Source organism: Bactrocera dorsalis, chromosome 1 (assembly GCF_023373825.1).
Source record: "Bactrocera dorsalis isolate Fly_Bdor chromosome 1, ASM2337382v1, whole genome shotgun sequence".
In the NCBI taxonomy this organism is placed as follows: Eukaryota; Metazoa; Arthropoda; class Insecta; order Diptera; family Tephritidae; genus Bactrocera; species Bactrocera dorsalis.
This window is the reverse complement of record NC_064303.1, coordinates 2,568,443-2,579,643: the sequence shown is the minus strand read 5'-3', so window position 1 is coordinate 2,579,643 and position 11,201 is coordinate 2,568,443. Positions and strand designations below refer to the sequence as shown.

General features: G+C 40.5%; 1 protein-coding gene across 1 annotated transcript; it reads right to left on the bottom strand.

The window, feature by feature from the left end:
• Positions 1-209: 209 nt before the first annotated feature.
• On the bottom strand, positions 210-10,608 carry LOC105232471 (uncharacterized). The gene is made up of 4 exons (XM_011214151.3): positions 8,792-10,608; positions 4,529-4,640; positions 4,351-4,436; positions 210-2,792 (listed from the first exon to the last, which is right to left on the bottom strand). Exons 1-4 carry the CDS (start codon positions 9,487-9,489, stop codon positions 1,901-1,903), a joined length of 1,788 nt encoding a protein of 595 aa, XP_011212453.3. The 5' UTR covers positions 9,490-10,608; the 3' UTR covers positions 210-1,900.
• Positions 10,609-11,201: the final 593 nt, after the last annotated feature.

The window sequence follows — 11,201 nt, the reverse complement described above, 5'->3', positions numbered from 1 at the left end:
CTGACGACGAAAAGTGGATTGTTTACAATAATGTGCAGCTCAACAGATCGTGCTCTAAAGACGGCGAAATATAATGGATGAAAATGGGAATATTTAATTTCATAAAATGTTTTACACTAAAAAAAGGCACTAAAAGAAAACAAAATCACTAAGTAATTGACACAATAGAAGAAATAAAAGACAAAGATAGTGGCTCAGACCACTGCGTATTAGGGTTAAGGCTTTGTTTTCCTTGTTCTTAATATGGTATAACGGCATTTTTGGTTTTTTAAATATTGATCATATATACCTGATATATATATGTATATCGGTATAAAATTTGTATTAATGCTAGTCGAGGCATATAAGATAGATATAATGCTCTATCAGAAGCAGCATGCAAGAAATGGTTTCAACTGTTCAGAGATAATGATTTTGATGTGAGAAATGAAAAACGTGGAAGATTACCAAAAACAGTTTGAAGACACTGAACTTTAAGCAATATTGGATGAGGACGATACTTTCGGTCAAAAGCAAATGGCCGCTATGTTCAATGTTACAAAAAAAAACAATTTGAGACCGTTTGAGAACTATGCGGAAGATTCAAAATTGTCACAAATGGATGCCATATAAAGTTGAGGCCACTGACTCCGAATTTCGGTAGTAAATTTTAATAATTTTGACTCGTTGCTGGTTCGTTTATCTCTCCATTATGAAATGGCAAACCTTGTTGAAAAGAGATGTCATAAGAGTGGGAAAAATATATGGCTTCGTTCGGTGCCACTATCGGCCTACTTTTGTAGCGTCCCTATTGAAAACTCGTTATATTGACTGAAAGACACAGAAAAAGCACGCAGTTTTGAATTGAACTGTCACTGACGATGAAAAAAGGATTTATTTTAAGAATCCTAAACGGAGAAAATCATGGGTTAATCCGGGACAACCATCTACATCGACTGAAATTAAGATCGAATCAGTAAGAAGCCAATGTCTATGTTTAGGACCTGTATATATATGATCAATAAAAATCAATAACATTATTTTAAGGGTGCAAGCTACATACTATGCTTCGACTCTAAAAAAGTAACCGCTTATCTTATGCTGTCTAAATTTCAACATTATTATTTGCCTTGGAAGTCTTCTCAACACTATGATACGATACAACTACAAAAATTTATTAAATATTTTAACTGCGTACACATTTATACCTCGACTTTGGATTCCATAACGTTCGTACTTAATTAATTTTCGATAACACTCATATGAAAAACAATGGTCATGGCAATTTGCTTCTAGGATTCAGACCTTTTTGCAATAGGTTCGTAGTTATCGACGGATATGTGCATTCTTACGTCAGTTGGGGAAACAAAAAAAAAAGGTCGGGAGATATGGGTTCATAACAGCTGGCTTGTTATACAAGTAGGTGATAAGATCGTAAATGAACCGAACGAGAATCGTATAGTGTAGATTAAGCGCTCTCCATTATAAAGTTCTCGTTTAGTTAGTAGAGGTCTGACGACTGGTTGAGATATGATGGAGGAATTAAATATGTGGTATGTTAAAACCGACGTGTTCCAGTAAATGAGGAGAATACGTATTATGGTTGGATTTTTACAGTTACGAACGAAGCCCTGCTGACAGCTGTTTCAGGCATTCTCGATCTTGGTTGTACCTCAAACATTTCAGTACAACCAAGCCAAAACGTACGATCTCACTAACGAAACTTTCTTGCCATGACCGTGTGTTCTAGCTTTTAGACTAACATTAACAGTAACTGTAATTAAATATTATTTGTAATATATAATGATACATTAGTCTAGGCACTTGATTATACAGTACATTCCAATCAATAATTGATATATGCTGCCAACCTAACTCCACCACAAATTCCTCTTATGCACCGCAAGCCGCATGCAGCTGATCAACTGATATCTTTGCGTCCATCCTCTGCACTGTACTGTCCACCGATCATAAAATGTACGCCCTCACCCGCTTCGCTCTCCCCCGCAGCTACCAGACCGTCATCATAGAGTCCATCGCCGGTTTCGTCCAACACGCGGTTCTTCAACTGTTCAATCTGATGCAGCAGCTCGAGTGTCTCGTCATCCAAATTGTCGTCCTCCACCCGAAGCTGCCGCTGCTGCTCCTCATCCTGATCCCACTCGAGCGACTCCGGCGTCGAGATGTGCGACCATGAGTTGTGCGACGAAAAGGTGCGCGTAAAGGAACTGTTACGTCGTTCGTTGATCGGCGGTGGCGCCACACGACGCGTGCGCAAGCGCTGCTCACCGCGCTCAACTGCTTTGGCTGTCGCCAGCGCCATTGCTGCGGCGTTTAGTGGCGCATGCGGTAGCGACAGCGATTGCGAGTATGAAGCTAATGAGCTGAGCTGCTCATCGTCGTTGCTTAGATATTGCCATGAATTGTTGAGGTGCACGTGCAGCGGGTGATTGTCGTAAGTGTGGCTACGTTTGCTCAGATCCAGCGTGTGGTGGTTATTGTTGAGCGTGTGTAGGTGATGTAACGGTGTGTTGTTGCCGTTGGTATATTGCGCGAGGTTGTTGTTGCTGTTGAGTGTACTGGCTTGTAGTAGGGATTGCGTACTGCGATGCGTATGCGGAGGCGGCTGATAGAGTTGTCGCATGTGTGCGTACTCATGCTCCCATTCTAGATCGAGCGAGGAACTGGCGCGCGAGCTGGCCGCGGCGTATTGAGCTTCAGTCAGGCAGTAATTGAGCGCTGACTCCTTGGCGAGAATGGCGTTGCTGAGTAAATTGTGTACGTCGAGATTCTGCAGTTGAATGTCGGAGAGGCTGCAGGGAAAAAGAATTATTTGGTTTTATAAACGTGTTCGTTCAACTGATGAAAAACGGGTTACGAAGAATATACAATTAACTAAAGAAATTCATTTATGAAAATTCGTATGTACTACTCTGGTTTTTCTTATAATTTGGTAGACAAGCGGCTTTTAATTTCCACGTGTAGGCTGCACAGTTCCCTAAAGAAGCACATTCTTTGTATGTGGAGATTGCGAGAGGTGCCATTTTTAGCTGGTGGAATGCCGATAACGGCGTTAACTACGATAATAACCAGCCCTTTAGGAATAAGAAGAGGTGATTGTTCGGTTTGCACGGCGCGCTACGCCGTCGACATCGTCCGCTACGATTGGAGCTGTGCCCATCTAATTTGCGGAAGAATCTTAATTTGCGAGCTTTCAAAATCGAACTCGTGTAAATATTAAAGCCGAATGACATTGCAGCGTTCATCGAATGAGCCTAAAATGAGATGGCCGCAGATCCCGACTGTTTGATATGCTAAATGGAGAATCATTGGTCCAAACTTAATCAAGAATCAAGCCAGCCATAACGTTACAAGCAATGAGGAAGACTATAGAGCCATGGTTAATGACTTTTTCGTCCTTATATTGGAGAATGCTAATGTGAACGATCTTTGTTTTCAACAAGACGACGCTATATGTCATATAGCCAACGAAACGATCAATTTATTGAAGAAAACTTTTAGTGAGCACATGAACTCGAGTCATGGCAGTTTGTCATGTCCTCCAAAATATTGTTGTTTACATACCCATTGAGTCTGAAATGGGTCTCATCGCTGAACAAAATTTGTCTCGAAAACATTCGATCTTCTTGGAACATTTCAAGAGCCCATAGAGCGGAGCGTTGTCACTTGGGCGGCTTCAGTTCTTGCACAAGCTATATTTTGTACGCTTTCAAATAAAGATCTCGACATAAAATGAGCCAAGCGGATCTACGGCTGTTATATTTGTTGCACTGCCTGTTGAACATGGTCTATAAGGTCAAATATTATCCAATAATGAATACTGGGTCACAAGAAAGGTAATGGTGTTGCGAATAGTATGCTCAGTAGTCAGATTATGTTGCCATAAGTTGAGCGAAGCACGCGAAAGACATTCATTAAAGAACGTGAACTTTCGTAATAAAGTTACACTATTTATAAACGTTCTTCGTATGTCTTTCCATGATGAATTGTCAAACAATGATGAACAAAAGAACCTTAACAGCTTGACATGACTCACATGTGATCTGCTGTAATCTGCCAAAAAAACGGCTATTGAAAAAAGTACCTCTATTTGCATCATCCTTTAATTCAGCTAAGTCTTGGACATAGCTTTTGTTTCTTACTGAAAATTTAAAATTAAGGATTTATACAACTCAATCCTTGTCTACGAAAAAGATAGTAGTTAGTATGTTCGGCAGGAACAACTCATCGGTTATCGGTTGTCTCAAAAATTACATCATCCCTGCTTTACCTAATAAAACACAAAACGATTGATGGAACAACGAAAAAAAATAAAAATAAAAATTCGAATATATTAATTTATTTTCTTACCCTTCGGTGCCATTTCTATTGGGTAATTTCGTGTATTGCATATCCTGTTGCTCCCAGAACTTGTCAATGAACTGTGGCCGCTTTTGCTAAAGAAGAATGAGAAGCATGCCAATGCAAGTAGTGATAAAATTGTATTTTTAATATTTCATTATTTTGCTTTGCACACTTTCACACTCACCTTCGTTTTGAATTTAATAATGCGATATATGAAATTCTCTCTCGGGCATTTGTCGCTCGCATTCGACACGAGTTCCGCTTCTTGTTCATCTGTTGCATGTTGCTGCCGACGCCTATAAGTAGACAACATTTTGCTCAACAATGAATGCATAGCGCGCGTTGAAGAGGTGAAAACAAATAAAAATCGCCATCAACACACACACACACACACACAAATACACACAATTGCAGTCGTGCACACTTGTATTTGTTTGGCTGTGCAGTCATGTATTAATGGAAATAAGGCATATGTTATGACATTTGCCAACGAAACGGGGTTGCAATGATAGCACTAAACACGCTTCGCTGCCAAACAAAGCAGTTAATGAGCACCGCTGTCGCCAGCACCCTTTCCCGCAACCGCTTGTTGCGCCACGACGGCAAAACACGTTGCATGGCTTTGCCACTTGTAGTATACTTTTAGGCCACTGAACCCTTGAGTATTTGCACAGCACAGCATAAAACATTTGTATGCTCGCCTTCTAACATCCCCACTCCTCCACTCCCTTTAACTCAGCGACTTGGCAGTCGGGTAAATCTGCGCCGGTTTAGGCATTTCATATGCAGCTCAAGTGTGTCTCATCGGATTGTGGTTGAAGATGCACTTGGAGCGGTTTTTGTTTTTGTGTCTATGTGTATGTGCGTGTGTGTGTTGGTCTGTCGAGATAAAAGCTATTTATGTGTTTATTTAAAGCCAAGCCAGAGTGCCAAAAATCTGTTGTGTCTGGTCGTCGCTGCAAGCGCCAGGCAGCGTGCGGCTTGTGGTTGGCTAAAAGCATTGGCAAGCAGTGACCCAATTAAGGATTGTATCTAGCTCTGGTAGTAAGTTTTGATTTATTCAAAGCTTTTGCGAATCTTGCCAAAAGTGTTAAGTGGGATGATCGGTTGTGCTCAGTTTCGGATTCGAGAAATGCAGCATTCGAGTTCGATTCCGCGAAAACCAAACTTCGTGGATGTGGATTCATGTTTTGTAACATGGATTCTGGAAACCTTACTGCAATTATGATAAGTTAGGTTGGGTTAACTTAATTTGGTAGAAGTAGTCATCCTTTAGGATGCCTGCGCTTAAAGTTAATCTGCGGTCTCACTATCGATACCTCCTCCAGTGTATCAAGGTTGCTCACAGCGTAGTATTGCCAAAGCGGGAAAAGTGCACAAGATGGGATTGTAGGTAGGGTATACCGTCTTTGACTAGGCATTTTTTCGGGCTCGTTCCGGATTCGTAGAACTGACTATATTGGGAACGGTAGACGACCACTTCATGAACTATTTCTTAATTTCAGTGAAAAGCTAAAAAAAAAGTTTCCGAGAATTTGTGACGATTATCTGAAATTAGTTACAACTATGGGACTATATGTAACTCTATAGAGGAGAAATTCTCATTATGCTGACTAACAGTTGAAGAGCTCAATAGGATCAATACTCCTAATGAGTATACTACAACATATTGAGAGTTTGCATCTGGCAACCAAGTAATTATTGCATATTCTAAAATATAGTTTTCAAGAGTTGGTATGAACGCCTGAACTCTGGGTATACTCCAGGGTCGACTGCTGGCGATAGAACAAATTCTTGGTTAAAAGTAAAGAGAGCTATGGAATGATCTGCAATCTAATCCTTGTTTAAATAGGAGAAATGATCATTATCCTGACTAATAGTTTCAATTAGAGAGCTCTTATTTGAATACTGTAAACGAGTTAATGCCCGGTTCTTTCGAGAACTATTTGATCGTTAGCATCCTAAGTAATGATCGCATGTGACCTTAATGTTCTCTCTCACATTTTTGTAGAGTGTGTCGAAATTAATTCATGATTAAGTCTCTAGGGATAGCCTAAAGGCGTTTGCTGCAAAACGGATCTATTATTGAAGTTAAGCTTCACAGACGTAAAACTTGTGGAACTATAAACAGTTGTTAAAACTTCATTCAAATGATAACATAACCTTACAGGCGACATAACTGAACCGCTTTGTAATATCGATCAAAGCCAAAACCAACAAAATTTAATAAAAGAAATAAATCAGTCCTCATCAAAACCCGAAATGCCAAGAATTTTACCGCAGACACAGACAATGTTGCTGCTTAAAGATGCCTTTGAGTGCATTTGAAATTACCACAGTCTAATTAAGTTGTATGCGTGGCAGGAGCAAGAATATCTATAAAAGTAGGTTTACTTTATTTTATGAAGGAAGACAGACACATTAAAGAAAGCCAGTGGAAGACACTAAGTGGAGGTTGTGATTAGAGGGCTGAGAGAGATACGCTGACGTTACTAAGTGCGTACACATTTACAAACTTGGCACAGTGAACATTAGGGTCTACTTGCTTTGTCGGGAATAAAATTTGAAGCAGAAATCGGTGCTACCAGATTTTAGAGGTTCTGTTACAATTTGATACTTTAAAATCTCGGTATCTCGAAGTTAGATGACAGGAGGAGGTCAGGGTAAAGTTGGAATATGTAATTAATCAAAAGATAGCACTTTTATACTTTCGCCAATAAGGTTAAGTTCAACAAAGGTCAAAACGTCAAGATTGAAAAGTCTGCAAAAAGTCACCATGAGAAACAGCTTTACTCAGGCAGCCTGCACAACCGAATTGGCAGAAAAAACCGAAGTTCTATGCTGCAGGGGAGTTACAGGAAATGATGAAATGAGTCACATTACAAATATTTTTCTGCAAAAAGCCACATCCCTAATATGCTAACTTGCGTACGTACATACATATATTAAAAATGCTCTAGTGAAGTGATTCAAATAGAAATGTGATACTAGAAGGTCATACAATGAATATACGAGGAGCTGCTAGGAGGTATCTAAGTGGATGCTGCAGGCGAAGGCGTTGAATAAATTTCACTTGCGTAAAAGAAAGAAGACAAATCACAAAGTGATGAGTATTGAGGCGATTTGCGTGGAATGGCAAGTGATGCCAAAGCAATCAGGCAATTATGGGATGTGGAGAGCAGTTACTCATATTACCTTGTTGCCAAGGAAGAGATGCTGTGGACATATAAACACAAATATAAATATTTAATGTACTTTATATATATATACATATACTTCAATTTAGGGTGAGCCTAAAAATACTAGTTTTTATTTATTGATTTTGAGACATTGCTTTATTAAAAAATAAAAGAAAAATTGCAAAACTTATAGAAAATCTTGGAGTTGAATCAAAACTCAAACGCCTCATTTTCATTCTTCTGTGCGACAGAGTGATTGAAATTAAACAAGGTGGAGTTCCCTCTCCCCTTCTATGGAACCTGGTCGTTAACAGCCTGTTTTAAAAACTTGAGGATGGTTTAATTTACTAGAATATACAAGATCCCGATGGCTCCGCTGCCGCAAATGGAAAACATCCGTATGCAACCGGCAGATACAGAGAAATATCTAGGGCTCATCCTGGACAGCAAGCTTTCATTGAAGCCGAATATCGAAGAGAGGGCAATCAAAGCATCGATTGCCTTATGCTGCCGTAAAGAAGCTATTGGGAATAGGTGGGGTCACTCACCGAAAGTGGTCCTCTGGTTCCGTGACACCATAGTCAAGACCATTATGTTCTATGGAGACTTTATGTGGTGGGCTCTAGAAAATACAACAGTAATTATTTGCCAAAGGAACATAATCATCTCCGAATAAATGGTTCAGATTGGACGACTATAGCATATAGCTGCCATACAAACTGACCGAACAAAAGCAAGCTCTTGTACTCTTGTACATATATACACTGTTTTTATTTGTGAGAAGTCTTATAGTTTCTAATATATTTCTAGTTTGTTTGTCATTTCGGAGAAAAAATTCACGACATCTAAGTAGAAAAAGTTGAAACATTTATTTTGGTCCACCCTAATATATAAATAATATACATGAGAAACAATATTCGCCTACACTTAAACTTTTTTCCGGCGTTATTTTAATGTTGCTGAGTGCTTTTATTTAAAAATTTCCATTAAAACAGGTATCCATGTCAATAAGCGCGTGAAGCTGCATGACAAAGGAAGGTGTGCTATGTATGTGTTTGTATAACGCTACTTCTGCTAAATTAGATCAAATTTAATTAACTGCCAATTTGGCGTATAGCGGCATAACAAAATAGCAGTGATATGCGTCTGTGTGTGAGAGTGTGTGTTGTGTTGTATAAATTTTCGACTTCACATACACACTCATGATACTGAAACTCACCCCGCCGTCGCAATTACATTTTAATTAAGCGCGAACGCGCGTCACTTACCACAAACAGGATGTTGCGGTGGAGGCCACACCGCCGCCATTAGCATCCTTCGACACGCAGCGCCCGAAACATGAGCCCATTGTTGTCGGCGTGTGGAGCGTTTGCGGCCAATGGGATTTTCCAGCAGCCAGCCGCAATGAATTGGCTAACGGTAAATGCGTCTGTGGGCGTTTCAGAATACCTTGCGCCTTGCCAACACAGCAACGTTCTAGCAATACCGTTAAGGCTGCACCAACAGCAACAAACACGTGGTAAAGCAGGTTCAATGTGAAGCGTATGGCTGTCAGGTGGGCGCGTGCAGTAGTTCCTTCACCGCGGCTGTAATTGCAAGCGCAAACGTTTACTGCCACCAGTGTCAGCTGTGCTTGTGCGCTGCACTTGCACTGGCGTTGCACAGATTTCACCTCCCTTGGCCGCTGTGGTCCTCCACACGCATACGCTGAGCTTGTCAGGCGACGCACAGCTGACGCGCTGTTGTGGCCGCTGTGCGCTTTTGTTGTTGCTGGCTTAAGCGCTAAACTTAGTGCAGTTGTTATTTCTGTTGTTGCTGGTGTTGTTGTACGGTTTATGGCTGCGCTCTTTGGCTGTGTTGCACTTAATTTGCCGTTATTATCTTTTATGTAAGCGCTGTGTGCCTTAACTTTGCGACGTAGAGAGCAGCAAACACGGAGCCGCTGCCGACAGGCATCCATTTGCATGGGAATGTGTGCAGTTTTCCCAGCTGCGGGATGTCTTTAGCAGGAAATCTATATATTTTGTTGGCGAACTTTGGTTTAGACATTAGTGCACTTATTAGTTTTTGTTTGTGTAATTTGTAGTTGTTACTTCCGTCTTTGTTATTGTTATTGCAGTTGTGCTAATGTTACTGTTACTGTTTTTGTTGTTGTTGCTGGTGTTACATGAACTTGTCTGGTTGCCGTCGATATGCTTTGGTTTTGTTGAAGTTTCAGTTTCTGCGTCGGCATTGGTTCAGGTCAAGGATTTCGTGGTGGTTCAATGTTGTTAAGCGCCGCAAAGTATGCATCAAGTATTACATATGTTTGGGGAAAAGAAGCTCTCAAGCGTTGTTTGTTAAGTTTTTGCCATTTTCATAGCACTTATAGCAAATTGCTTTACATATTAACACAAACACTTAGACACACATTGTTGTGGTGGCACAACAAAGCTTAAACCAAACACTGTGAGTTAGCGCTAATCAATGTCGCTGCTTGCCATTTTCACTGCCTACTTTTGTGCGCGCACCAAGCAAACGTGTGCTTTCAATAATATTTTTCTTAAGGTTATTCACTTCTGCACCTTAGTTTAATTCTATTTTTTTTCTATTTAACACAAAAAAGTCTTTAGTTCACTTTCCCCCCAAAGGCGTATGAGTAATTTTTAATCACTCGCCTGTTTGGCCATTGTTATTTTGTTCGCTTGTCACGAGCGTGCCACATTCGCTGCCAGCACAAAGCAGCTTTAACCACAAATCAACCTGAACATGGTCAAAAGACAAAGGAAAAGCAAACACCCGCACGTCCGTTGTAGTAAAGTAAGCGAAAGAATGGAAATAGAGAGCGCGTCAAAGTGTTCGCCGTCGTTCGCGTTGACGTTGTACAGCAACAGTGACTTCTGTTGGTGTTATCTGTGGCCCTTGTCTTGCTTTGAGTGCGTCACGTCACTGCATGACACCGACACCAATGCCACAACTCTCACAACTGTCGTCGTACGCTGTGGAGTGCTCGGCTGCAAGCGCCCGCGAGCGTGTAAAAGTTCACAACATAGTGCAAACAAACAAAGGCGCTCGGTGGGCCAATGCAGGTATGTAAAGTTGTACTGATTTCAAAGAACTCGCTTACTTTTTTCATGTCATAATTTTGACTTTTACGTATTTGCTGAGCTTTTTTATTATTGTAATTGTTTCGCCTTCAGTCCTTGTTGTTTGTAGGTGTGCGCTCTTTGGGAGTGCGTCAGCTGTTCAGCTGTCAAAATCATAATGTTGTTGCTCCCTGAGGTGGTGTTGAGCTTTTACTATGTACAATCGTTATGTGAGTGAGTTGAAAGTGTGAAGCTCACTCTCCTTTAATTTTCGACTTTAAGCGTTTTGTTGTAACTCTCACGACCATGTAACTTTAACTCAGTTACTTAAAATGGCTTCAAGTGCTTTCAAGAGTTAAAGGTTGTGACCTTAACTCAGAAAAGCCCCTCAAAGCGGCATAAACTTAAGATTCAAATGCTTTATAGAGTTAAAGGTGGTGATCTTAACTCAGAAGAGTAACTTGAAGCGGCATGAACTTAAAGCTCAAATGTCCTCTAGAGTTGAAGGTTGTGACGTTAACTCAGAAAAGTAACATGAAGCGGCATAAATTTAAAGCTCTAAAAGTTTTCTAGCGTTAAAGCTTCATGCACTTATTTAAAGTAAGTGCGGAAA

Coding starts and splice junctions, on each gene's coding strand:
- LOC105232471 (XM_011214151.3), bottom strand. CDS start 9,489: ATGCAAATGGATGCCTGTCGGCAGCGGCTCCGTGTTTGCTGCTCTCTA. Junction 4,641..8,791: donor ACCGCAACATCCTGTTTGTG/GTAAGTGACGCG, acceptor GTCTACTTATAG/GCGTCGGCAGCAACATGCAA. Junction 4,437..4,528: donor TTATTAAATTCAAAACGAAG/GTGAGTGTGAAA, acceptor ATTCTTCTTTAG/CAAAAGCGGCCACAGTTCAT.